This window comes from Podarcis pityusensis, assembly GCF_964106645.2.
Source record: "Podarcis pityusensis genome assembly, chromosome: 6".
NCBI lineage: Eukaryota > Metazoa > Chordata > Lepidosauria > Squamata > Lacertidae > Podarcis > Podarcis pityusensis.
In genome coordinates, this window is record NC_138030.1 from 30,722,637 (window position 1) to 30,749,847 (window position 27,211).

At 41.4% G+C, this 27,211-nt stretch overlaps 1 protein-coding gene across 8 annotated transcripts in view; it reads right to left on the minus strand.

The window, feature by feature from the left end:
• Positions 1-27,211, minus strand: part of LOC308479626 (rho GTPase-activating protein 39-like) — a 101,275-nt gene that overhangs the window by 22,846 nt on the left and 51,218 nt on the right. For all 8 annotated transcript variants that reach the window (XM_081010370.1, XM_081010368.1, XM_081010369.1 and 5 more), the window contains one exon: positions 7,919-8,317. In XM_081010370.1, coding sequence (XP_080866496.1) covers positions 7,919-8,317 — 399 coding nt within the window. The remainder of the gene's footprint in view (positions 1-7,918; positions 8,318-27,211) is intronic.

The window sequence follows — 27,211 nt, forward strand, 5'->3', positions numbered from 1 at the left end:
CAGTGGTACCTCAGGTTACAGACGCTTCAGATTACAGACACTTCGGTTACAGATTCCGCTGAACCAGAAATAGTACCTCGGGTTAAGACCTTTGCTTCAGGATGAGAACAGAAATCGCGCAGCAGCAGCGCGAGGCCCCATTAGCTAAAGTGGTGCTTCAGGTTAAGAACAGTTTCAGGTTAAGAACGGACCTCCAGAACGAATTAAGTTCTTAACCCGAGGTACCACTGTACACAGCTGGAACATTTGAGGACTGGGAGCCTCCTAACATTTCTACTCCCACAATTCCTCCATCTACCATCAGAGCCTCAGGCTGTGAGGAGAGATAGCAATATAGCAGCAGCAGCAGCAGCAGCAGCAGCAGCAGCAGCAGCAGCCACCGCCCAATGAGGAGGCCTTGGCCTGTGAGGGACTAATTAATACCTGGTTGCTTCAACAGTCAGTTCTAGGCCAGGAGCTCCAGCTGCAGAGTGCCACGTTGCAACAACAGAGAACTGGTGGGGGAGGGAGGGAGATTTCTATACACCTTTGCTCAGCTCTAGAAAACATTGTTCCATTGTCCTTTTTATTGTGTTTTAAATATATTCTAAGCTGCCTCAAGAGCTTCAGCTATCCGCCTTGGTAGCTCAGTTGGTAGAGGAAAAGTCTCTAAGGAGCAGTAGAATTACAGTGGTACCTCGGGTTAAGTATTTAATTCGTTCCGGAGGTCCGTACTTAACCTGAAACTGTTCTTAACCTGAAGCACCACTTTAGATAATGGGGCCTCCTGCTGCTGCCGTGCCACCAGAGCATGATTTCTGTTCTCATCCTGAAGCAAAGTTCTTAACCTGAACCTGGGTTGACGGAGCATGTAACCTGAAGCGTATGTAACCCGAGGTACCACTGTACTCCAGAAGGCAGGCAGGCAGGCAATGTCAGGATTCGGACAAGGGCATTTCTCAAGTTTGTCCTGTGCTGTGCAACCCTGTGAATTAACATACTACTTTGTAATGGCAAAGCTACAGCACTGTTGGTGCAAAAGACTGGCCTTTAAAAAAACCAAAACACCGCACAAGTGTGCAAAAGTCAAGATTACGCCCTAAGAAATGAATGCAGCTAGTGCAAAGCCTGCTATTTCACCTCTCTATTTTAAGCACCACTTTCTTCCTCCTCTATGAATGCTGGTCTCAAGGCAAGCTCTTCCACCTGCCACGTTGTTGAAACCTGAGAACTCTCCATGTAACAGACTGATAGGTTAGAACAGATGCGCCTCAATACCACCAGGGGGAAAGGCTGCCAGCTTGCATAATTCTTTTAGGCTTTGCCAGCTTTCGTTTAGAAAAATAGCCTCATAGGTGCCAACTCTATACGTGTGTCAAAAATGCAAAAGGGCTTGCATTCTGCACAGTTTTCAACAGGTGTTATATCCTTTTTGTGCAGTTGTCTTTGTCTATATCAGACGATTAAAAAACGTCATAGGCAGCTGTTCATATGGGATTATGTGAACTTATGGCTTTATAATATTTTGTCTGCACTTCTGTCTCAGTTCTGCCTCACTGAAATTCTGTGTCATCAGATTTGTTTTATTTTTCTTCAAGCAGCAGACCCTAGTATTCTCGGGCTCATGCAATAGCTGGGAGATTTAAGAGGGGCCCTGCTAACTAATCCAAATCTGCCATGGAGCAGGGAAGAAGATATTTAAAGAGACAGAAATTCATTGGGGAAAGAGGTGAGAAATGGAGTTTAGCTGTTAGGTTTGGGATCCAAAGAAAAAGGGAGAATAAGAGAAGTGCTCTCACTACCTGAAAAACTCTCAGCTTCATACACAAAAGATACACAAATTAACAGTTGGAAGAAGAGCAATCAGTAGCAAAAGCTCACCTTATTGCTCTGAAACACCCGCTCAGAACATGGAGAAATATCACCATGGAAATGATTAACCTTGTAGACTTAGTTTTAGCAAACAAACCCTTTTTTCAAATACAATCATATGTCTGACTTCAGTTGGGTTGCCAGTCAGTGAATGTAATACCCCTTTTATGAGGACCAGCCAAGGTTTCAAAATGCAGCTTGCAAAGCTTTTGATTTTCATAGAGATATTTATCAGGCTGAGGTTAATGCTGTATTTAGATTCGAGCATAATGGATGTAAGGGACAGACACAGACTGGTTTTTGTATTTTCAAAAGGAGCCATATCCATTTCTGCTTAGTCCCAGTGGGCTTTGTGTGACTTTAGCAGACGGACTAGTCTTAACTTAATCATATCTGCGAATACTTCCACCATTCTAAGTCTGGCAGGGGTGGGGAGGGGGAACCAAAGCAAAATAGCAATAAGGATAAGCCAGACTTTATATCATGCCAGAAACACCTACTTTCCCCCACGCCCATCTACTTATCTACACACACACACACACACACACACACACACACACACAGTTAACTATCTTACCTAAATAAGAATTCTGAATAACTTAAAAGCTCATATATGCATTTTGATCTGCAAGTTAGTCATAATACAAACACAAAGTAGCATCCTACCATTTTTGTGGTTTTTGAATTAGCATGTAGTGACTGCTATAAAATAATTTTTAAGTTTTATTTTATTTGCCACACCAGCCAAAAATGTGCTGCTAAACATTTGTTTTGGCATGAAACCATCTGTCCATGTAAAATTCTGCCTAGGGTTCAGTTGCCGGTTTCTTCCCAATTATCTTCCTTAGTAGCATTTTAAGTGATTGCATAACAATATGATCATCTTTTAGTTTTTAGGGCAGGCAAAGTATTTACTTTGCCACTGTCCCTTGGAAAAAATCATACAAATGCCTATGTGCTCAGTAGATGTGATCCCAAGACTGAAAACATGGTTTTAAAGATGTCAATTTATTTCTGAAAACAGTGTTTTTAGGTGAGTGTGGTTTGAAAAAGCCCAGTTCCCACTGAGCTCCCCATAGGTGTGGAAGGGATCAACTTTTTTTTAAGCACAATCTACACTTCATTTTGCACAGTTCCATGTTCAAAGAGCAGGCAGGGCTGGATTATTAGGCTAATAAGGCTATTAGGCTAATAAGGCCGTTATATCTTGTAATTCCTCAATTTTCCATTTGAGACCTTGGGCCTGTCACTCTTAGGGAAATCCATGTATGCCATCTTGGACCCAGGGAAGAATAAATAAGGCATTTTTAAAAAATCGAAGACTGTCTCAGTAAGCATTTTAAAGTGTTATGTGTGGAAATGGGCTATAGTAGTCTAATCTTCAAAGTCTAATACACATAGCAGAAGTATCATGTGTTGTGGATTGATATCCTGAAGCAGTTTCATTTGGGAGATTCCCCCCCCCCCCCAATATACCAAACACATGCATAATGCTCAAATCCTTTTTTTGGGACATGTTGGTTTGCTGAAGTGCCAGCAGTGAAGAAAGTCTACTTGGCTGGACCATGTTATTATAAGAATCCAATGTGAGAGAATGGTATAATCCTCTTAGCAAAACATTCACAAAGGTGAGTGGGGTTGAAGGTGTGGTGCAGTCCAAACAAACCAGGGTCAAGCACGGAAAACTCACTTTAGGTTCAAAACATGTTCCAAAAGCAAGGTTAGGCAATAGTCCAAGGTCATTGCCACAGGGATCCCAGGCAAGGTGCAGCTCAGCAAGTAGGGGAGAATGGGTTTGGGACCAAGGAGCCAGAAATCTCCATTGTTTCCAGCAACTGAAAGGCAACTCAAGAGGATTCTCAGCACTGGTTCCAGGGGACCTTGTCTGATCCTCAAAGTGCTTGACCTCCAAGGTGGCTAGTTTGTCCTCTGACGATTCTGTTTGACACCATGTCAGAGCTAAGCATGACAGAACATTTCCCAAATGTCACAACTACTTTTGGGTACTAATGGTAAAATGTTCCTTCTCTTTTCTAAAATGGGTAAAGAATGTCTTCTGATCCGTCATGAAAGAGCCTTTCACAGCTTTGTCCCTCTTGGTCACCAACAGCGAATTTATCAGATTTCTGAACTATGATTACATCACTCGTGATTTTGCCATAGCCAAGGCCAGGAGAAACACCTGGCAATTAGTATTCAGTTGCATATTGTCTCTGAACGTGGAGGTTCTGGTTAGCTATCAGGGCTAACAGTCCTTGATAGAACTATATAACTTTGATTAAAATCACTGGGTGGCATTCAAATAATAGTCACACCAGCACAAAGATTAGTGCTAATGCATTGGGATTCCCCTGCTTTCCTTTCCCCCATGTGAGCTCTGTGCTGTCCCCAGATCTGCTCCCATGCATTGGGTGAAGTCCCAGAACATATTTTAGGGAGCACATGGGGGCAGTACATTCCATTGCACAAGGAGAAATCCTTGCACTGACAGAACATTTTGCTCAGTGCTATTTTGAACAGAACCTATTGTCCCCTTGTGTTGGTCTGTACTCGGGATAAATTCCTTCATTGTTGCCTTACGTGATCCCCTCTCTTGCCTGCATAAAACAACAAATTTCATTTTGGGAGGCACAAAGAAAGGAATAAATCCTGATTGCAAGCAAGAGGGCTTCAGCAAGACCTCTAGATTAAGGATGCAAGATCTGTAGGTTTCTTTACATGTAAAACTTCAGAACAAATAGGATTCACATATAGGAATATTATCTTACTGGTAGCAGAAAAACTAATCATCAATAAAATACGCTTTATATATAATTAAACTGAGCTCTACATTATATACATTAAAATGCATGCTGGTTGTGTAATGATACTTGTAATAAAGATTTTTTGTGTCTATATGCCCTATAGTAGAGTTGTTAAAACTTGTGACAACGGGGGAAGGTTTAAATATTGCTTAAAACTGGAGTAGATAGTGCTAGGGAAACACCCTTGGCTAGAAGCAACTAACTTGTTTTCTTACAATGCAGTGTTACTTGCTATCAAAACGCACACAGGCAGCTGGCCAAGTCTGTGCAAGAAATAAATTCCATGATTTTTGGGCTGACTTATTGGGGGACAGAAAACTGTGAGCTACCTAAACAAATGAAATGCCACTTTGAGTTTCTTCAGCAAGTTGTTGACAAGTTTAAGCACTACAACTTCAAGCACGGCTCTCAGTGCCTCCAGCACAACACTCCAGCAAGGCTTAGCCAGCAAAAGAAAGAATGGGCTGACAGCTGCAGCCTGAAGAAAGGATTTTGCCATTCCAAGTCCTGGCCAAAATCTGGAAACTCTGCTTACGGAATGTGATCTCTCTTTTCAGAGAGTTATAGCTTTGTCAATCCACCAGAATGGAGGACAGAATAGGTTCAGACTAGAAACCATATACTTAGGGTACGGGGACAAGACAACAGGGATGTCTGCTGCCTTCATGCCCTGCTTATGAATCATTGAGCTGGATTCTCCTGGAAACAGAATACAGTGGTGCTTCGCAAGACGAAATTAATTCGTTCTGCGAGTTTTTTCGTCTTGCGAATTTTTCGTCTTGCGAAGCAACCCAAAATCCAAAAACCCCAAAAAAAGTTTTTAAAAGTTTAACTTACCAAATGGCTGCAAAAGAAGTTTTGGAAAAGCTTCAAAAATCACCAAAGTCTTCAAGCAATGCACCCTGGGTAATAACGGTTTTAAGAAAAAGGAAACAAACTTGCAAGACGTTTTTGTCTTGCGAAGCAAGCCCATAGGGAAATTCGTCTTGCGAAGCAACTCAAAAAATGAAAAACTCTTTCGTCTTGCGAGTTTTTCGTCTTGCGAGGCATTCGTCTTGCGAGGTACCACTGTACTGGACTCTACATTTTTGGGGGACTTTCCATAGGGGCAGTTCTTAGCTAAAAAATTACTTGCTGAGTCCATTCTAAACACCTTACAAGGGCTTCAGGTACCAGTGTTCACAGGAAGAATAAAGGGAAGTTAATTACTTTATTCAATTTTTAGGCCTCATAATTAGCACTCAGGAAATAAGATCTGTCTGGGTAAAACCTGGACAGGGGCGTCTTATCCATGGAGGCTAGTGGCGCAGGGCGCCAAGTTCTGGAGGACGCCAGGGAAGAGGCAGAGGCTGGATGTGGCGCCTCCCAGCATCAGCTCCCCGCTCTTGCCTGCCTCCGCCATGCCACGCTGAAGCAGCACCGCACCCGGAGCCTCCGCCTGCCATGGCCACCATGGCACAAAGCAGCCAGCTGAGATGGGAGCCGCCGCATCCAGCCTCCGCCTCTTCCCCGCCGGAGGAGCTGCCCTCCAGCTGCTGCCCGCCTCCTCCAGCCCCGCAAAGCTGGGCGCGTTGCCGGCAGCGCCGTCCTCCCTAAAAAAGGTCAGCAACTCTGGGAAATGGGGGGCGTGGAGGAATCTTTGCACCACGGCGCCCCATATGCTTAAGACGGCCCTGTTTGTGGAAAACAGCACGTGGCATATTTTCACATTTCTGGCCATTCTGCACAAGTGCCTAGTGCCCTGCTCTCCATCAAATGATTTAGTGGACTTTGAAGGCAATGAACGTAATTGTCATAGGCAGTTGGAAAGAGGCTTGGATTGCATTCCAGGATATGATACTACGAAAATACTAGTGCCAGTTTATTATGTCTGAACTGACTGTAAGCCAAATGAGTTGGAGTTCATCTAATCCTTATCCAGAAAGTAAGATGGCTAAAAAGCTTTCAATATCAGCAAAATCAAGAATAACTTCCAAGTTGCTTTTGTGTTCACAGAAATCTTACAAAATAGAGGACAAACGAAACACAAACAACAATCAATAACAACACACAACAGACTAGAAATGTTTTGAAAACATTTCATGACGATTTCTGCAACTGCCCCCAGTTTTTCTAGACATAATTATTTTTACAAAATGATATTGTTATTAAGTTTAGATCACCCACTCTCAGGGGGACAGTTTAAAGCTGCAATCCTACACACATGTAACTGTAACCAAGCCTGTCAAACACAATGGGGTTTACCTCTGAGTAAACATGCAAAGGAATGTGTTACACATCTCATGCCAACCTACAGTCTTTACCCGTTCTTCACACAACCATGCTAATCTCATGAGGAACAGAACGGGGGGAAATGCTCATTAATGTTAATGCATAAGAGATTATTTCAAGTCCTTTCTCTCAAATTCAAAAACAAAAGCCTAGTTAAGCAACTGAACTTCAACCTTTGCAGTTGCTCTCCAACTCTGTCTTTCCCATGCAAGCTACGTTCAGCAAAATTTCCTGCAAGTGATGGTTTACTGACTATTGCTTATTACATTCGTATTTTACCACTTCCCCAAGGAGACCATTTCATGTCCCAATATTACCCTGACTGGGTGATTAATAATAATAATAATAATAATAATAATAATAATAATAATTTATTATTTATACCCCACCCATCTGGCTGGGTTTCCCCAGCCACTCTGGGCAGCTTCCAACACAGTATTAAAATACAGTAATGCCTCAAACGTTAAAAGCTTCCCTAAACAGGGCTGCCTCCAGATGTCTTCTGAAATTCTGGTAGTTGTTGTTCTCTTTGACATCTGGGGGGAGGGCGTTCCACAGGGTGGGTGCCACTACTGAGAAGGCCCTCTGCCTGGTTCCCTGTAACTTGGCTTCTTGCAGTGAGGGAACCGCCAGAAGGCCCTCGGCGCTGGACCTCAGTGTCCGGGTAGAACAATGGGGGTGGAGACGCTCCTTCAGATATACTGGACTGAGGTCTCCTTAGTCCAGCTCAAACACCCTGATTCACACAGCATTCAAAAGTTCTTACAATGAGATTTGCTGAGATTGTTTTATATACCCTTGAGTCCAGTTACTTTTTCTCAAAAATCTTTCTCAAGGGGCACTTCCTGAGTAGGACAGACAACTTCAACTTGCCTTTTTTCAATAGTCAGCAACCAGATCACCTTGGGACTATCTCTGTCCTATGACTTTTTCTAGAAGCTGGAATGTGGATGGGTCCCTTTAATTAGTCATATAAAAGAGAATACTGTTACCTTCCAGTCTCTGGTCTCTTCTCCAGGCTGTTGTCCTCTTTACCCTTCTCCATCTCCTGCAAGAGAGCCATCTGGACGGGAGTGTTTCGCCCATCACTACTTGTGCTGCCCCTGTGCTGGGATGTCCTGAAGTCAGACTTGGAATTGCGTTTCATGGCTTGGAGCTGAGCCAGTGGCACAATGTCACAACCCTGTGGCCTATGCCACACTGTCTGCTGCGTGATGGCATTGTAGTAGTAGAAACGGTTGTTGTTTTGGTCAAAGAGCTCCCACCACTGGTTCTCATCTGACTGACGAACTCTGAGGTTGGACGGTGGCTCCCAGCCACACTCGCCGGTTGTCAAGTTGACATACATTCTCTCTCGAGAACGGGGCTCGATGATCTCCACCCAATCGGAGCTGAAATAGCAAAAGAAAAAGGCAATGTTGGTTGGAGCCAACACACAATATAATCTTGTCCAGCAAGGCAAAAGGCGGTCTTATGGGCTCATGGCCACAGCATAAGAACCAACTAATTGTAGAGCCTGAGTCAAACCTACATCTAACAATGATTACACAGACAACCTACCATGTTTAAAACATGGATTTGCCAGCCTTGTGCAAAACATAGTTTAGCCACATCAGATTCCCAGTAAAATATTTGTTAATATGTCCAATCCCAACCTGCAAATTGCATATTTGTAGCCACATGAAGTACAACAGACAGAATTTCACACAAAAAGTAATTTGTATGAAGTGGCTTCCCATGTGGTTTAGAAAATTCTCACGATGGCAAGTTACACACAAAGTAATTTAAACAAAGTGCTTGCCACATGGGGAGTTTCTACCACATGGCTATATTTTAGACGCACCCCCCCCTCCTGCTACAATCTGCATGCATGACAGAAAAAGCACATTGTTCTACCTTATAGGGGGGGGGGGGTTTGTAAGAAGAAATAAAGGACAGCAACACATTTTGTACTCCAAAATGTCTTAAAGTATGAATACGGTAACTTGCAATCTCAACTATCAAATCTAATTCAAAAAAGCAATGCAAACTTATTTTTTTCCACTATGGACTCCTTTAAGCTCAACATTTAGACAGAATAAACTGTATTTGTTGAGATGATGGGGGCTTAGGCAGAGTTAGCAGTAAATTGTACCAGTCCCTCACCCTGGGGAATGGGGCAATGCTATGGGAATTAATGCCTGGGAGCCTTTAAATACCAAAGCATTGTTCTCACAAGTGTAAACAACAGTGGCTCCAACTTTGTCTGATCTGAATGCTACTGCTTTGTCAGGGAAATTCTTAGTACGCTCAGATTCCACTTTGTAATATTCAGCATGCCACAGAAAAATGTCCCCATTGAAAATCTGTACGCAGGGCCTCTGTAATGAAAGCAACTTTACAACAGACCAAGAAATCGCTACAAAAATGTGCTGCATAATTACGCACACAGCTGTGGAAGTCATTAACAAACGTTCTGTCTGCATTAAGCCATTTGCAGCTTCTCACATTTCCTTAATCTTTTCATTTATGTAAATAGGGAACCTCTGGCCCACTGGTTCCCTCAATCTAGCAAGCCAGGCCCATGTCAGTGGGCCTTACCACCTGTCAGTCATCCCACATCATCTCTTAAACAGGCATAGGGATCTCAGTGCTGTGAATTCAGCACTCCTTCTGGGAGTGAATGTATGAGTGTGCATGCCTGCATGGCTTGGTCTGTGAGAGGATATGTAAGAATGTGTCTACTGCATGTGTGCTTATGACAAGGGAAGGGGCAGAGGTATATGATACGATATATTTATTTATGCATGCTTTGCTTCATTCAGAAGATCAGTCAAATCAAATTTCATTTTTCTTTACGTTTTGTCTATCTTCCTCTGACCGACTCTCCGTCCTAAGATAATATCCTAACCCTTGGATCTTAACATCAGACTAATATGTAATTAGACATGAATGCACATTGTTGGATTTTCTGAAATGTCAGCAGGAACTTCAAGACTCGTGTTTTTGAGAACCTATATGGTGTCCCATTTGGCTTCTAGGCTTAATTCCTCACATCCTACAAATGTGCCCATTTCACTGCGTCTACCAGTAACTTCTATGCAATTCTAATCTTTGAGCAGGATCCCTATGCCAGGATCTCAGTGTGGATTAGGGGGCCTGCACCTGCAATTTACTTTGGAGAGCAGAGAGTGGCATTTCCACCTTCAACACAAATTGCAGGCTTATGCGGACGTGAATGGGTAGGTGGGTGGTGTGCAAGTGAGTAAGAAAGAAATGGAGTGGGGTTGCCCCATTCACTTTTGGCTGCAGCCCTCCCCACCACTGGCATGGGGGGGGGAACGTTTCTCACCCCAGCTCCAGGGCTGCTAAAGCTATATAAGTTTTAAAGGGCGTCCTCAACTGCAGATGGGTGAACTATTCTACACAAACAGAACTTAAATAAACGTAGTTCAGGAGTTTATGCCAATTGTTTTCAAATCTCAATGTTCAAACAAAATCAAAATGTTTAGGCTAAACGCACAAACCATGATTGTTCATGATTTCTAAAACCAGTCTTTGGGCCTGAAGTTTTGCTTTTAAGCATGTATGGAATACTGTTGTCCTTCACAACCATGAAGGATGTAAACCTTCTTCAAAAAGGTTTGTAAGGGTTGAAAGCTGCTAAAATTACAAGAACTGGCAATCATGGTTGAGTTTGCCTGAGGAATGTGTTTAACAATATGCCTGCAATAATAAAATCCACACACTAGGTGTCCTTGGAATAAAAGGGAGTTGTTTTTGGTCAAGAGTTTCCCTTTCATTGGTGGAATCCTTTGTTTTTCAGTAAGTACCTAGTATTATACAGACAACAAATGCCCTACAAATCAGCAAGAGAAGTTGGATACAGCCTAGAAAGAAAATATCCTATACAGTACAAAATTAGGAATTCCTATAGCATAGATCACCCAAAGATTTAAAGTCAGGCAAACAAGGAACTGGTAGCTGGAGACATAGCGCAGGCTCACTCTTAGATGATATTTTATTTCCTACACAGTAATCAGCAGTGCCATGCATCCTTCTACCATTTTTGTGAATAGAAACTTAGCAACCTTTTCTGACAACCGGAGCTAACCACGAGCTATTCTGTTGCAAGTGCAATTTGACAGACGTTCCACCTCAAATAAGCAGTGATGGTCTCTCTGCCCAAGTCCCCTAGTGATTTGCTACCAGGTGAAAGCGTTAGCAGCACTATTGCTGAATGCCCATGAACTGAAACAACATTGAAGTAAACAGAACACCAGTGGCTTTGTGGAGTACTGCCTCCTTTCTTTTTCTTTCTTTCTTTCTTTCTTTCTTTCTTTCTTTCTTTCTTTCTTTCTTTCTTTCTTTTAAATGATTTTTATTGAAATTTACAATCACCAACCAACCTCCACCACCAAAACATCACATCTTGTTACATTATAAAGGAGTACTGCCTCCTTTATAATGTCAGAGAGAAAGCAGCGGATCAATGCCGGCATCATTCAAATACTATTGAGAGTCAAATTCAGGGATAAGCACCGTTTGCGTACACTACATCTTGAGGAGGCCAGCTGAATCCAGTGGGCAACTGAAGTTCCAGAGACAATCATGCACACTTCCTTTCTATTTGTTGAGGCTGGAACCAGACGTCATTTGGGCAAATGCATAGTTTCAACCACCTCCCAAATTGGATGAGACCATTTAAAATGTAGAGATGATTGGCAGGTGGGAGGATCAAATGCTTTATGCCTCCTATGCCAAATGCTTGCAATCCCCACCCACCCCACCTCAGCTGCCATTTTGCTAGCTGAATTAACTTACAATTTTAGAGCTTGGCTGGGGGTGAACCAAACTTTTAAGTATTGTGAGTAGGGAAAGAGTTAAATACTCACTTCCATTCACCAATTTTCTGTTCTGCAAATGCCATATCCAACTCTCACATTAACTGCAGGGGCAAATCCAGGGTTGGGAACCAGTGATTTCCTCTGTAACGTCTAATTACTGTAGTTCAACTCAAGCATGATTTTTTGCCATTCTTTCCCTTGTCTCAGCTACTCTCTCCCCACACTGCTATGCTACCTTTCTTATTCCTTTCCATACGAGTCCATTTTTTATTCAACAAAGTAGATCAGGTAAGTGACTAACTACAAAAGCCTGGACTAGACTGTGATTTAGTAAAGGTGTTCAAGTTACATGGGTAAAGAACAACATGCATGCATCACTCCAAAAACCCAAGGCAGGCATGATAATGTTGGATATTAGGACAAAGCAAGTTATATCAAGAACCATTCAAAGCTGCCTCTTTTATTGCAAATATCTGCTAGCTTTGCAGAAGGATGCAAACGCAACATGCTGGCTAATAACTGTTAGTAAATATATAATTGGTATGATGTCATTCAAAATGTATGAATAAGCCACTTCAAAACAATGTATATATCATACAACACATCTCACAAAATATACAAGTAACTGCAAGTTATTTTATGTATCAGAGTCATACAAAGATTCAAACAACCAATGAATAGCAAGGAACGCCACACTGTCTCTCAAAGGAAGACCTCTCACAAAAGTCTCAAAGGAAGACGTTTCTCCGAAGTTTCAAAAGGACAGTGCATCCAGAATAGTTCAACTGTTTTGGAATAAAGTCTTCATCAGCGAATAATTATCAATGAAATATACATAATTATCTAGTGAGCACTGATCCACTAGAAAGATCTTCACTAGTATGTATATATTCGTATATTTTGAATGACATCATACCGATTATATATTTACTAACAGTTATTAGCCAGCGTGTCGTGTTTGCATTTTTTGTAGATTGTCACATTTTGCAACACAGGGGTCTGTGTTTGTTCAGCTTTGCAGAAGGAGGCAGAAAAGGAACCAAATTCAATTTCAGTAAACAGATAAGACACAATTCTGAGGTATAGACATTGGGAGCAAACAGTTAACATTATAGTCCACCAGTTGCTTGAAGCACCCTTACTGCCAGGAAGAGCTAGTAGCCTCAGTCTATGCAGCTGCCCCAAAAGGAGGTGACTCAGCCCCGGGGTCAAAAATATCTGGTGCTGCCTGGCCTTGGTTGCTGGGTAGTTCCCTTCCAATGGGGACAAACACTATTTCCCCATCTAGTTACTACAGACCTTTTAAAGAGCAGCAGATGGAGCACAGTCACTTCTGCCTTCTTATTTAAACAAAAATCTTATATTTAATGTAAGTTGCTCAGGAGGCCAATGCTTGGGCAGAAAGGTGGGAATAGAAATATTGTTAATAAATGCATACTATCATGTCAATTAAAATATTCCAAATAAAGGTTTGTTCTCCTGCTAGAAACAATTTGCATATTATGTTCATGAACCTGTATCATTTAAAGTGACCTTATCTATGGTTTCCCTCCCCCCCCCTTGCTTAATTTATAATCTTCTAAAACCTTATTTGGTGAAAACTATGGATAGTCTGATTGATACAAGAAGCCTGGAGAATGAGTAACTTTGCAAAGAGAAAGTGCAATCGTTTGGCTGAGGGTAGTGACTCAGAAAGGGGAAGCCTTAATGTACGGAATAACCCAGATGTGCTTAAAAGAAAACCAACTGATCTAAGGGCTATTAATATCCTTGCAATGAGCTCTCTTCTCTCCCCCTCCCCCACCTGCTCCAGGACTAGAGCTTGTATGAACAAGAAATAAATCAGCCAAATGCTCTGTGGGATAGATAATCACATCATGTAGCAATGACCAGGCACCAGGTCTAATGCTTTGCCTATAAAGTGGTTAGTGAGTCTGTGAGTGTTATTTCCTGCACTGTCATCTCCAGCTTTCTTTGTCACACTTTTGGCATTTAACATCATTCTGAAGATGCTAGAATGGTCCACAAAAAAGGAATGAGAGAACTGGAACAGACACTGCGCTACTTAAAAGATTCCCAGCAGATGCCTATCCAACCTTTTATTGCTGGCCTGTAGATTTTACAGTTTCCGCAAGCTATTTATTTACAGGTCTCAAATTGCAATGCACAGCTGGATTAAGGGTAAATATTGGGCAATTTGCTATTCTCCTGCATTGTTGTTGTTGTTGTTTATTTGTTGCCTGTCCTTCACCCTAAGGTCCCAGGATGGATGGGTTACAACGTTAAAACACAATTTCAAAAATGGTTTTAAACAACTTACAATCACCAAAATAAGGTGGGTCCTAAAAATAAGTGTCAAAAAGCCAGGGCAAAGAGGTGAATAACTATGGTGAGCCCTTGACTGGTAAACTCCACATATTCCTCTCTCACCGGGGAGACAGTATATGAATATCCTGCCCCAGGAGCTGCAAGCTCAACGCACACCCTCTTCTAGACTTAATACACTGCTGAGGTTGGGAGGAGCTACACCCTCACCACCTCCACAGTAAAGCAAAGCAGGCAGTGTGCTGGTTCGCACATAAGGTTAAACAATAGTCTGAAATAAATTATGGTTTAATAAGCATTTGCTCCATCCTTACTCCTGACTGTGCTGCATGGCAGAGGAAACACACCGGGAGCAAGTTGGAGTCTGTCTTTCCTGTTCTGTCTGAAACCGGACTCATGGTTTGTTTATCTCCAAACAAACCACAAGAAGCCACAATTTCTCATTGGTTTATTTGGAGGAAACAAAATCATGAACCTGCAAAGACCTGGGTTCACATTTAATGCAAACTGAATGCCAAGTCAGACTGTCCAGCGGCTTGTGTGAACGAGGCGAGGGGCACGTGCACCGGACGGGGGGACGTCTGCCCAGCCCTTGCCACTGATGCCGCCGGAGCAACTCTACCCCAACCAGAGGAAAGCATGGCTGCGCTAAACTGCCTGCCCACCCATGCATTGGGGAACCTGACTGGCTGACGAGACCCTTGGCGGATGGAGAGGAGCACCCAGGTGAGGGTGCCTGGTTCATGCCCTCAGAAATTTGTGCACCCAGGGCCCTCTGGCACACACACCTCCACATGACACCCCTCCAGTCTTCTTCCCTCCCTGCACAGCACAGTCAAGAGCAAGGAAGGCACAAAGCACTTGTGTTCATTAAGCCATACTGTATTTTAAAGTCTAGTTTAATCCTGCCTGTGAGAGGCTGTCCCCCTAAATAACTATGTGCAAGGCTGTTCTATCTACTATTAATCCTCCTCAGAGGGTTCAGTGAATAATTGGTTCTCACTCCAGCCTGAGGATGTAACACCTTTCAATGATGGTGGACTTTACAATTGGGACAGAGCCGCTGCTCCTTCACAGGGCTCAGTTTGACTGTTGCTGTATCCACATCAGAGCTCTGCTCTCCTTTAGCATTCAACCTGAGTCCAAGAAGCACAGGGGAAAGCAAAATCCTGCCTAATATAGGACTTGCTTTCTTCTGACAATTTTTGTGCTTCTGCTTCTGTACTAAAAATATCAAACCAGGAGCACAAAATGCTCCAGTGAATATATGCCTCTATAATTATGCTATAAACGCCATTTGTTCCAAGATCTACACAAAAAGACACTTCGTTCAGGAGTAACCTTTTCAGCCATACCCCCAGTTTCAACTGAGCGCTTTGACATGTTTTCCAGAAACCCCAAACCCCAATGTCTGCTCAGCTAGTCAGACTACACACTCAAGTTATACCCACCAAACCAAAGAGAGACTTGAAAAGAGAGCAGCCTGGGAGCCTAGAATACCGCTGTGGAAAACAAATTCCAGTCAGTGGTCCTCCAGAGAATGATCTGGTGCCAGGACCCACTGCCAGAAAAATCGGTTTGCATGGCGGCAAATGGGATGGTGGACAAGAGGTCAGTACCTTGTACGGCTTTTAACTCCTTGACTTCGCTTAGTTAGTATGATTCATAATCCTTTGCATGTCATCACAAGGTATTTGCAGGAGCTTGCTGTGATGATATACCCCCTTTCAAATGAAGCCCAAGTACTTTTTCCACTCAGCAGACACAGCTGGCCTTAGAATGAAGAGGATTTTATGAATTCTCATAGTTTAAATATCAGACTGCAAAGCGCAGCAACATAATCTCCGCACTGGCATGAATGTGGACCATGAATCATGCCTAGCAGCAAACAGGAATCTACTATGTTTGTATAACGTGCTATTTAAGGTCCAATAAGCAGCTTTAGTTTTTGACTGGTTCTCTTGCATCATCCAGCGTTAAGCTTTCCAACATGCTAATTGCAAGGCGCTGTTATCTGTGGCAAGATAAAAGGAAGAACTGGTTGCAAGCATCACACTACAGAAAAGAAAAGAAAAAATATCTGTATTTAACAGTAGCCAGTATTATTATTTTTTAAATCTCATTAGGTACAAACATTGGTATCACTAATTTGTAGAGAATACTTTGTGTAAAAACTTCCCCTATCTACCAGCACCACTTCCCCTTTAGACAGTCATAAGGCGCAGAGTGTTCATACACTTTTTTGACCCAGCAGATCATGAGGCCCAATCTTATGGCTGAGACACAGCACTGCATATGACCGCTTCTCAACCAATCTACCCAATCTTGTGACACATGGAGTACGGATGCAGGGATACCAGATGTCTGTGTGGGAGAGGAAACAGATCCGTGTGGAAGCAGGCTGGCACACTAAACAGCACACAGTATATACATGGCACTGTGCCCATATGTTTCTTTCCTCACAGCTGTATAATATGGAGCAGGTGGCTAGCTGACCATTGGTATTCATGATAGCTGTGGGAAGTGCCATCCAATGGCCACAATCTGAAGTACTGTAAAACTAGTTCTGTGAACATGAAGTAAGGCAAACAATGTTAGAATTGATATTTCTGAATAGGAGTGATTCCCCCCCCCCCCCGGACTAAAGACAATTTCAAAAAGCATATGTGGGACAAATGTTTAAAAGGGGGGAAAAAGATTTTGCATAATCCTAAACAGATCTTTGGATCTTAGCTACTGCAGCAGAAGATTTATAGCCTAGCGAATGCTTCCAGTCAAGTCAGTTGAGAAGAGGGTCTTAGTAAACCCCAGAATTGCTGGTGGTGAAAATAGTTTAATAAGACCATCCCTTTGCCCCAAACCAAGTTCTGAGGGCAATTTCATCTATATTAAAGAAAACATGGGGCAGCCAAAGGAGGAAATGTAATAATGGATGACTCCTTCTCACATTGACTAGGGGTTCTAGCTTAGCCTTCTGTCTCTTAGGTTAGCTTTCTATCTGCGGAGGATTTCTAGATAGATAGATAGATAGATAGATAGATAGATAGATAGTTTCTAATAAGAACATTACATGATACATCAACATCACAATGTAGATACAAGTAGGTGTACATTTGTAAACTAAACAGTTAATTTTATTCAGTCTATCATGCAGGGAATTATTTTGTTTGAATAAGCATTCAGTCCTGTTAGCCCTCAACTGGCGGCTAAAGCAGTACCGTCTAGGACACAGGTTTACCTCTTTATGGTTAGTTTGTGAGAACTAGGCCAAAGATTTTGCAAGTTACAAGTACAAACTCGCAATGCTGGAAAGGAACCAAAGCACAATGAGAACTCACAGAGGATTCAGTAATATCTCAAAATGACCTCATTTCTCCCTTTTCTGACCTCCTTCAAGTCTTGCCAATTGGAAAAATGTGAAAAGACGAGTGTCAGAAATCATGAGGACAAAAAGAAAACAAAATATAAGCACCTAATTTAGTTTTACTGTCCTTGCTCTTTGATTTTTTTTTTTTTTTTTAAGAAAGTAGCACAGAGTCTGCTACTTATGCCTGTGGTGCTGGTTTTCCAACTCGGAAGAGTTACAAAGAATCAGATGATTATAAAAGAGCACAAGAACAATTTGTCTCACATTCTGTGAAGCCTTTTAAAAGTGAGCAAAGCAGGGGAGCCATTTCCAACTTTCCTCTGATTTTTAGAATATTCCTCGTTTATTTTTGTTGCTCAACAATAGCAAAGGATGCCTACATTCTAATCTACCAACCACAAAAGCAGTGAAAAGAAGGGGTTTAAAAAACTTTGATGGGAGTACCCAGAGACAGACCATTGACGAATTACTATCCATTACCACCTCGCCAAGTCAGTGCATTGCTGCCAGTATTGTGTTGTGACAGGTCAAACTATAGTTTGAATTACGCTTTTGCAAAATAATCATACAAAACACTAGTATTTTAAGGGGATGTTAACAACCTAGGATTCAAATTTATCATGTTTATGGTGTTTACAACCTATCAAGAAAGCCAAGCACACCAGGGCAGGAGAGGTAATCGATGCAAAACCTGTAGTCTTCACAGATGTAAAATTCCAACAATCATGCTGGAAGATGTTGAGAAGTGCAACATAAGTCCCCTACTAGACCATCTGCATAGGCCAAAAATGCCTGGTCAATTCCCAGGTGAAATCTGGAGATGGTTGCGGGAAGGATAAAACTCTAACCCCATGCAATTAACTGTATCTGCTACTTAATATATTGTTCAAGCCAGTATTCTATTTGCTGCACTAATCTCTTGTTTTTCTATGCCAGGCATTGAAAATCTCATACACTATATGAATAAAAAATGGTTAGGAAAAAATGGTATCACATTTCGTTAGTTCATCTCAGAGAAGGGCTGTAATCAACCTCTAACATCTTGGGGAAAATGACCTGGTTTTTTCCTTGAGTCCATTTGTTAAGTATAACTGTAAAGACATTCATTTCAGTTGGTAATCATGTATTTCTACCTTTTATTTAAAATTGGATAGACTTTAATGGGAAAGGAGAACCAGTCAGGGATGAGAAATAATCTGGAAATGCCATTCCATCCAGATGCAGCAGAGAGAGGGAGGAAACAGGACAAAGACCAACTGAATTTTGTTTATTCTCCCTCTGGATTATTTGTGTTCAAACTGGCTCTTAGAATAATTTTGTAAATTTAATAACTGGTGGTTAAGTTTGCTTTTTTCCTCTTCCCTCCACATGTCTTCCTTTTGTGTTGAGTCATTTCGACTGTAAGCCTGTGGGGTGGCAACTGTCTTGTTTACTGAACTTATATATGTAAGCTGTTCTGAAGAGCAGAGTAAAAAAACCTTAAATTTTGGAATATAAAACCCAGAGAATGCTTATATACACAAAAATGAAGAGATTAAAAAAAACAAAACCCTGAGGTGTTGGGACCAAGGTCAAGCAGGGGAAGCAATGTAAATAGATTCCTAAACTTTGTCAGGAAACATACGTTCTGATTCTCCATACCTATAACTAAGATAGAACAAGGTGTGTGTCATGTCCTAAAATGAAAATAATTGTAGGGTGTAAGATCTGGAGCTATAAAATTTAACAGGATAGTTTGGATTAAAATATATATTTCAAAAAAAATAGTGGATTGCTCAATTCATCTCCATCACTATTCAACAGAAGTGTGGCAGCCCCACACCTGCCAGTGTTACTGCAATTAAGGCTGAGGAAAACAAAAGGTTAATACTGTCCAAACTCTTGGTTGAGGAGCTGACAAAAGCATGCACCTTGACTGAATAGCAAAAACTTGTGCTTTCAGAGGGAGATCTACTTCAGAGGTTTTAAACGAAATGTTCACAATTAAAGAGTAATGTGCGGAAAGGACAAAAAAAACTAAACTACCTCTACCTAAAAATGAAAAAATGGCAAGCATATAATGGTTATGTGATGAAACAATTTGAGACACAGCATTGTGCTCTGGCCAGGAGCAAAACTGGCAAGAATTTGGCTCTAAAAACAAAACCTGTCATTTGAAGCATTGTTATTTCCTGGGAAAGAGGGAGGATGGAATATTTGCAGCTAGGGGGGGTATGCTATAGAAAGCAACTTCAAAAACTATTCCAGTGGCATTCATCCATAAGTTTGTTTGCATTGTTGCTAACTATAGCTTGTTTTCCTCTCCTGGCTACATTAACCTTTGACCGCAGAGGCAGTTCTAACACAAGGGTTTAGTTGGTGGCCAATGTTCACTTCCGTGTTCACAGGTTAAAAACAATGAAACATTTAACAAGGGTCATGACAAACCATATTTTCTTTTTGTGTGTGTGTGTGTACACACACACAAAACCTTACATATAATAAAAAGGTATGGCTGTCATCACAGTTTGCTTGGCTACCAATAGGTGGCTCAGCAAACAACAGCGTTATAACAGCCTTCTGAGAGCTGCTGGGTCATCAAAGCAGCATTGGAGGGCTAGGAGAAGTTTAGTGGAGAAGGGAAACTGAGGCAGATAGGTGGCAAGCTCTATGGGTAGCTTATTTGGCGAGCTCCAAAGGGAGGGGGCTGCTGATTTTGTCAGCAGGGAAGGGGAAGGGGTGGGGGTAGGTATCGTGGGTGAGCATGTATCTTATGTATTCTTTATTTTCCCCCCTCCAGGTGTATGTACAGTCATACCTCGAGTTGAATGTGCTTTGGGTTGAGCGTGTTCGAGTTGCGCTCCACGGCAACCCAGAAGTAATGGAGCGTGTTACTTCCGGGTTTCACCACTTGCACATGCGCAGACACTCAAAATGACGTCACACGCATGTGCGGAAGCAGCGAAACGCGACCCACGCGCACGCAGATGCATCTTGCGTTCCGTTCAGGATGCAAACGGGGCTCTGGAATGGATCCCGTTCACATCCTGAGGTACCACTATATGTGTAAAGAAGAACTAAGGAATAGGAAATCTGCACTGGAATCTAACAATCTAAGGCAGCAATCCTACTTCCCTGTGGGTTAGCCCTATTGAATTCAATATGGCTTCCTTCTGAAAAGACATGGTTAGGTTTGTGCTGTAAGTTTGAAGAGATGAGAAACTGAAAAGCTGTGAACTCCAAACCTATACATGTTTCCTTGCCAGTAATTCCACTGTACTTAGTGAAGCTTACTCCCAAGTGTGCACACTGGATTATAGCCTTAGACAATGTACTTCAATTGTTCACAAAAACACACAATTCCACTACCATTAAAGACAAAACAAAGAAAATTGCTGGCAGGAGTCTGCGAGAATGAGAAATAAGCACCTAAACCGTAAAGAAATCTACAGGCTTTCAGATAACGTGTCCGAGCCATGAAGTTGCAATCTAAATCCTAGCCCTGTCAAAAGATAGTACAGTATGATGTAATATAAAGAAATCTATGGATTTATCAGAACTGTTTCAAGAATGTTCATTGGAAAGAAATTTGTGTGTTCCTCATTCTAACTCATGCAGCTTAACGCAGAAGAGAGAGGAAACAAAAGAGGAGCTTTCAATTTAAGTATTCAGAAATAGTACTGCACCAGGTCACTCCCATGGTTAAAATGTATTGCAGGGAAGTCTTCTACAAGTCTTCTTGCTAGTTTTGTTCAAAATAGTACTCATATGTTAATAATCTTGACTGATCATATACAAAGATGACTCGTAGGGCTGGAACTGATCTTCTGGGCTGGTACAGACAATCACATAAACCATGGTTTATATGATTTGGGAGCAAGTTGCAATGAGCCTCAGGATCATTCAGATTTCTTCCACTCTCCCCCTTTCATGCTTTCACTTTAAAAACAAATCACAGTTCCATCTTACAGCTGAATGTAGGAGAGTTGTGATTTGTTCTTAGAGAAGATAGTTTCAGAATCTGAAACCAGTTTGATCCTAGCTTATTAAAGCAAACTTTGAAATTATATTCAGGGCAAGGAACCACATCTGGAAACTAAGGACTCAGTTACACAGCTGCAAATAAAACGTTTTAAATGGGTTGTAAAGTGCAATATACAAATGTGACACTAGATGGCGAAAGTGAGCTATGCAAAATTCAATATATTTTTCAAAATGTTTTTTTAAAAAGCATTTTCACAGCGTTTTTTATGCGTGTGTAGATTCCAACCAAGTAATAAAAATGTGAATATTTATAGAAGACAGCCACTACTTTATAAAATGGACATGGTCATGGCCCACAAGTTACAAAGTTGTAAAGCAACTTCTGCCAAACATCTGGGTGGAAGAAAAGTGTTTTAGGCCACATAAATTTTATTTAATGATCTAAACTGTGCTTAACTTACCTTCAGGATTTAGGTTTTCCTTCCCATCATTAAAAAACCAAGAGAATAATAAAATATTATTGTGACTCTCTGTACTTCCCTAAAGTTCCCTAAAGTGCCGCTGCTCCTTACTCTTTCAAAGCCCTGACTTTGCTGTGTGAGGAAGGGGAATTTGTAGGATGCACATGAATGATGGCAACTCTTCTTCCTCTGATGAAGCTAGAAATGGCTAAAAGACCTTCATAAACAAGGTCCTGTATGAGGAAAGAAAGGAAAGGAAATAGCAGAAACCATTTCATACATTCTAAAGATTAAACATGTTTAGAACAGAAAATAAGTTCAGGGAAAATGCTTAATACAACATAATTCAGGGCCAGCTGTTCTCTGCAGTTTCTGCCTAAACATTCTTTGCACACCAATATATAATTACTCTAGCTCAGAAACAAACATTTATCTTGGTACACCCAAAGGCAGTTACCATTGCATTAGTAACAACAGAAATTGAAACGAAGGCAAAATCATGACAAAATATGTAACCTGTCCCTAAATGCATAAGGCACTATGAATGTTAGTGCATTAAGACTTCCTTTTAAAATAAAATATAGGAATACTAAATAAATTAGGATAAACTCTTTCTTTATCCGATGCTCAGTATTTTATGGGGCAAACTGTCAAATTCCCCTCTCATTCAGTAATTTAGTAACAAGCTTGGCTATTAATTGAAGGAGTTGGGTTATTGATTAATTTGGTTCCTGAATCAAACTTCTGTTACATCACAAGCCAAATAGCCATTTGTACTGTCTCTTTTCTCTGTGTTGTTTTATAGATCTCAGGCATTTCCTCTGCATTCATAAATACAAAAATTCTTTCCACTAAGCTACAGCCTGTCAAAATAAACCACAGCTCTGGACAGTTTGCTACTGGGGAACTTCCTGAGCAAGACAAAAACAAAATATAACACCCAATGGCACTCAGGCATTTGATCAAAGCATGCCAACTTTGTATGATCCAGGTTTGATGAGAGCCGGAGGATATTTGAAGGGTGAGAGCCAATTCAGATTGGGGCCACCTTCTTCTGCACTTGTGAATGTCCACCTGGCATTTTAATTTGCACAAGTTGAGTAATGTGAGCAAGGCGTCTCAGTAAGTATTCTCAGAGCCTCAGAGAACAGTAATGTTGTGGGCCAAGATCCACAAGCTCCTGGATTACAGATCACATTGTTCAAGCATGTAGAACTGCCAGATGAACTGCAAAGAGGGAGTGCAAAAGAACTTCCCAACCAGCTTTGAATATTTCTCCACTTTACAACTAGGATTTAGGTAGCTCTATAAGCAGAACAAAAGAGTGATGTGGTTACTCAAAGGCAGGTCTCTTTAACTCATTTTAGTTGAGAATGTGCTCCACACTTTTAATAGATCCAGAGAGCAATGTGCTTGCCACCCACCCAACACTTTCTAGACAATTCACACATTCATGTTAATAATTCTTAAAATAAAAAATACTAACATCTGGATATGCCCCCTACACACCACACCAAACCAAGTGCTTCCAATTTAGCAATTGTTCTTGTTCCACCTATGTCCTTCCTCCTTTAGTAAATGAAAAAGCTTTTCCTTGACTTAAATATACTCTTGATTGAGAGCCTCCAGATGGTATATGAAAAAGCTAGATACAACATGATACGTCACCCAGCAAACATAAGCATTCCTTGTTAATGACTTACCACACCAGTGGGGCAATATGTTTGCTAAATGCAAAAGTTTGGAAAGTGAGCAGTTCAAACAAAGCCTGGCTTAGAAGGATAAAAATGAAGGCTTTGTCACTTAAGTTTTGCAGATGAGACAGTGACTTAATTAAGATTCACATTTACTTATTTGTGTCTTAACAGAGATTGGTAGAGTGGGAATACTCATTAAAGTACCTTGAAGAGGCCTCTCATGGATGAAGCTGTCTCCCACCTTAAGAGATCCTTTAAGGTGAATATATTGCTTTAGAAGTTATTTTGCAGAAGAGAAATAAAAAGGTGAGCCTATTGTTTTCAATCCTCCAGCTAATCTAAATACCGGATTTAGCTTACAGCTGCAAGCTTCTCCTTGCTCATGAGAAAAAACGGGACAATTTGGAAACAAAGCCTGCTAAGCCATGTGTTGTAAACTTATCAGATTCTCCCTTCATCAGTGTACATCATTCCTGTGGGATAACCAGCCTCATATAACCAACATGCTTAAGTCTAATTAATGCATGAACAGGTTAAAGCCATACAGGAGTAAGCTGTCCTGTGAGGCTGAGCTCACCCTGGGAGGTACCATAATCAAGCCTTTGTTCCCTTTTCGTCTACCTGAGAAGCTCCACGTGTGAGGAGGTCTGAGCTGGTTGTTCCAAGCTCAAAATGCATGGCTCTCTCACCATTGAAACCAAGTCAAGTTCTCCTGCCTGTGCAACTTATTCTGATTCTGTATAGAAAAGCACATGAATCTGACCTTTGTGGAGTTTGTAAGTTTATCATTTTTAACTTACCAAACATATGGTCTTTTGCTGGGGAAGAGCAAAACTTTGGAAGGATATTGGAAGGGCATATTTTAAAGGTCTAACAACCTATACTTCCATGCTTTACTTTGCTGCATATTTTGTGATTTTTAATCTCTGTTGGGGTTCTCTCACCAAAGAGTACTTGCCCCAAACTTTGCTCTTGGCATCCAGGAATTTTCCTTTTATACCTATTTTTTACTTGCAACCAAGAATTCCAAGGTTTCAGCAGCTGTGTTTGTAACCCTTCAGAATGCTTATTGATTTGCTTTTGTAGGTGAACTCTGTACAGACAATTGATTATAAGAAGGAAACACTCTGCTTTGTCCCTTGCAAATAAGGTGAAATTACACGTGCAATGCACCAGTAATTCTTAAACAGTAATCCAAGGACCACGAATGGTGTGCTCAAGATGGACTGCTCTCTGAAATCACAAGGGAAATTAAATAAAAATGCTGATATGCCAGAGGTTTCTTTGCTGTTTCTACAATAGCTGCTTGTACAGTATTTATGAAATGGAATGTTTCAGAAACGCATACCCAGTAGGTTAGTTCTGACACACTTTTGCTACAAATTAAAAAATTGTCCTTTGCACTGCCATGCCAACAGCAAGCTGCAATCTATGGATTAACAAAGGGTAACCAGTGACTTGAAGCCTTGCTTGCAAGGTTCAAGCGGCATTTGGATGGTTGCTTTGGAAACAGAAAGCAGACTAGGAATGTGCTCTGCATGAGGCCACTTTGGACACTGTCTGGAAAGTGCGGCTGGCCCAAACCAGAACTGTGAGATTGTTAACTGGGCCTGGGCTATGCAACCATAGGACGCCAGGGCTTCACTAACTGCTTTAGTTTCTAGTTCATTTCTGGGCCCAAGATTAAAGCGCTGGTTTTCGCCTTAAAAGCCCTTAAGAAATTGGGACTAGGATACCTGAAATACCATTTTTTTAATCCACATCATGAGATCCTCTCTAGGTTCTGTTCCAGAAGCACTTCCCAAGTGAAGTAAAATGAGTGAGTACTAAGATGAGGGCCTTCTTGGTGGTGGTGCCCTGGTGCTGAAATTGCCACCTCCCCCCTCACACACAAAAGTCTTATTGTTATGAATCGTGCTTGGTGTTCTGTGTCTTTTAGTCAGCTGTCTTTACGCTTCTTTCTGATGAAGTATTTTATGCTGCTAATTGTATTTTTATAATATAGTGTTGTTTTTTAATATTGTGTGCAGCCCAGAGAGCCAGTATTATATAAATATAGAAAATGATGGTAATAACAACAGACAAATCTCCCATTTGATGCAGCAGGGCAATTGTTATTCTTACAAGAAAACTCGATGGCATTTGTGGCTTTTCAGTGTATCCTACATATTTTGAAAATGTTTCGGTGATATCAAGGATGTGCAAACCTAGCTATACTTCTCCATTCTCTTCATCTCACACTCCGTTGTTATGGTTTGAATACACAATATAGTCCCATCAGAGAAGCACAGTAGACTTTTATTTCAGAAGTATTTTAAGCAGACACCCACATGGCAGCAGAAATGCAAGAAGATCTGCAAACAAAATTTACTACAATCAGTGCTATACAATATAGTAAACTGCAGTTTAGGAACTACTACAACATCCTCAAGTAAGTAACAAGCAGTATAGTGGGCTGGGAAGTAAAAAGGGTGCACACAGACATCCAGATTTGCTTTTTTGGGAACAGGCTGTTGTAAAACAATTGCAGAGAGCTACAGATGGATTAACATTTAAAGATGGGTTCCTAAATTAGACATCTAACCTTTGCAGTCGCCCCAAGTTCCTAAAAAAACTCAACCCTATAATGAAGGGGAAAGCAGGACTAACGTAAGAAAAACATTTAAAATGGGAGAACCTAGAAATCTAGATAGTACTATTTTGGAGACATAGTCTTGCCAATGTTGTTTAAAGATATAGTCAGGAAGAAGCTAATGAAGGTTCTTTTGCTTTTTTTGCCCGAGATAATAAATAGGGGTTTTTTTACATGTAAATGTCTTTTAAAATACACAGACAAAAAAACCGCACTGGTTCAGAGACAGTAGTCAAATTAACAGATTGGAAGTAGGGTGGGCAGAATCTTATAATGCTTCACTAAGTGATAAAGCTCCCAAAGAATGTGGCTCAGACTCCAAGGATACACAGTACAGTGGCACCTCTGGTTACGAATGCCTCGAGTTACTTTTTTTGCCTGGAGCAAAGCCTGGACATCCGCAGGGCCTATGGAGGCTCTGCGATCAGCCTCCAGCCATGCTCTCCAAGGCCTCCGCAAATGCCCAGAACCAGGCCCGACATCCGCAGGGTGCCCAGAAGGTTGCATCCCAACCCCAAAGTTAAGTAAGGAACACTTACCTAACAAAGACCAAGAGCAGTGAAGCTGTTAAGAAAACAAAGATGAGCCTGGGCCGAAAAGCCCTTCGCCAGCCCTTGCCCCACCACCAGCTGTAGCAAGATGGGTGGCACCTAGCCAGGTAAGCCCACCTACCCTTTGGGGGGGGGAGTGGAAAATTTTGGGATTCTGCAAGGGATTTTGAGATTTGTTTATGTGAGTCTGCCCTGTGCGTTTGTCACTGCTTTGCTCCTTCGTTTGGGGGACTTCTGGGGGACTCTGCCTTCTGCCATTGTTTTGGGGATCGTGCGGAGCCCAGTTCAGCTACTGGTTGACTGTGTGACTGCAGAAATGGATAAAAGCCCCCCATCCAAACAATGACTACCATCAGTGCACGTAAGGAAAAAAAATGTTAATTTTTTCATCTCCAATACTGTCTTATTTATTTTATAGTACAGTACATTGTTTATTCCATTCATTTTATAGATCAATGGTTTC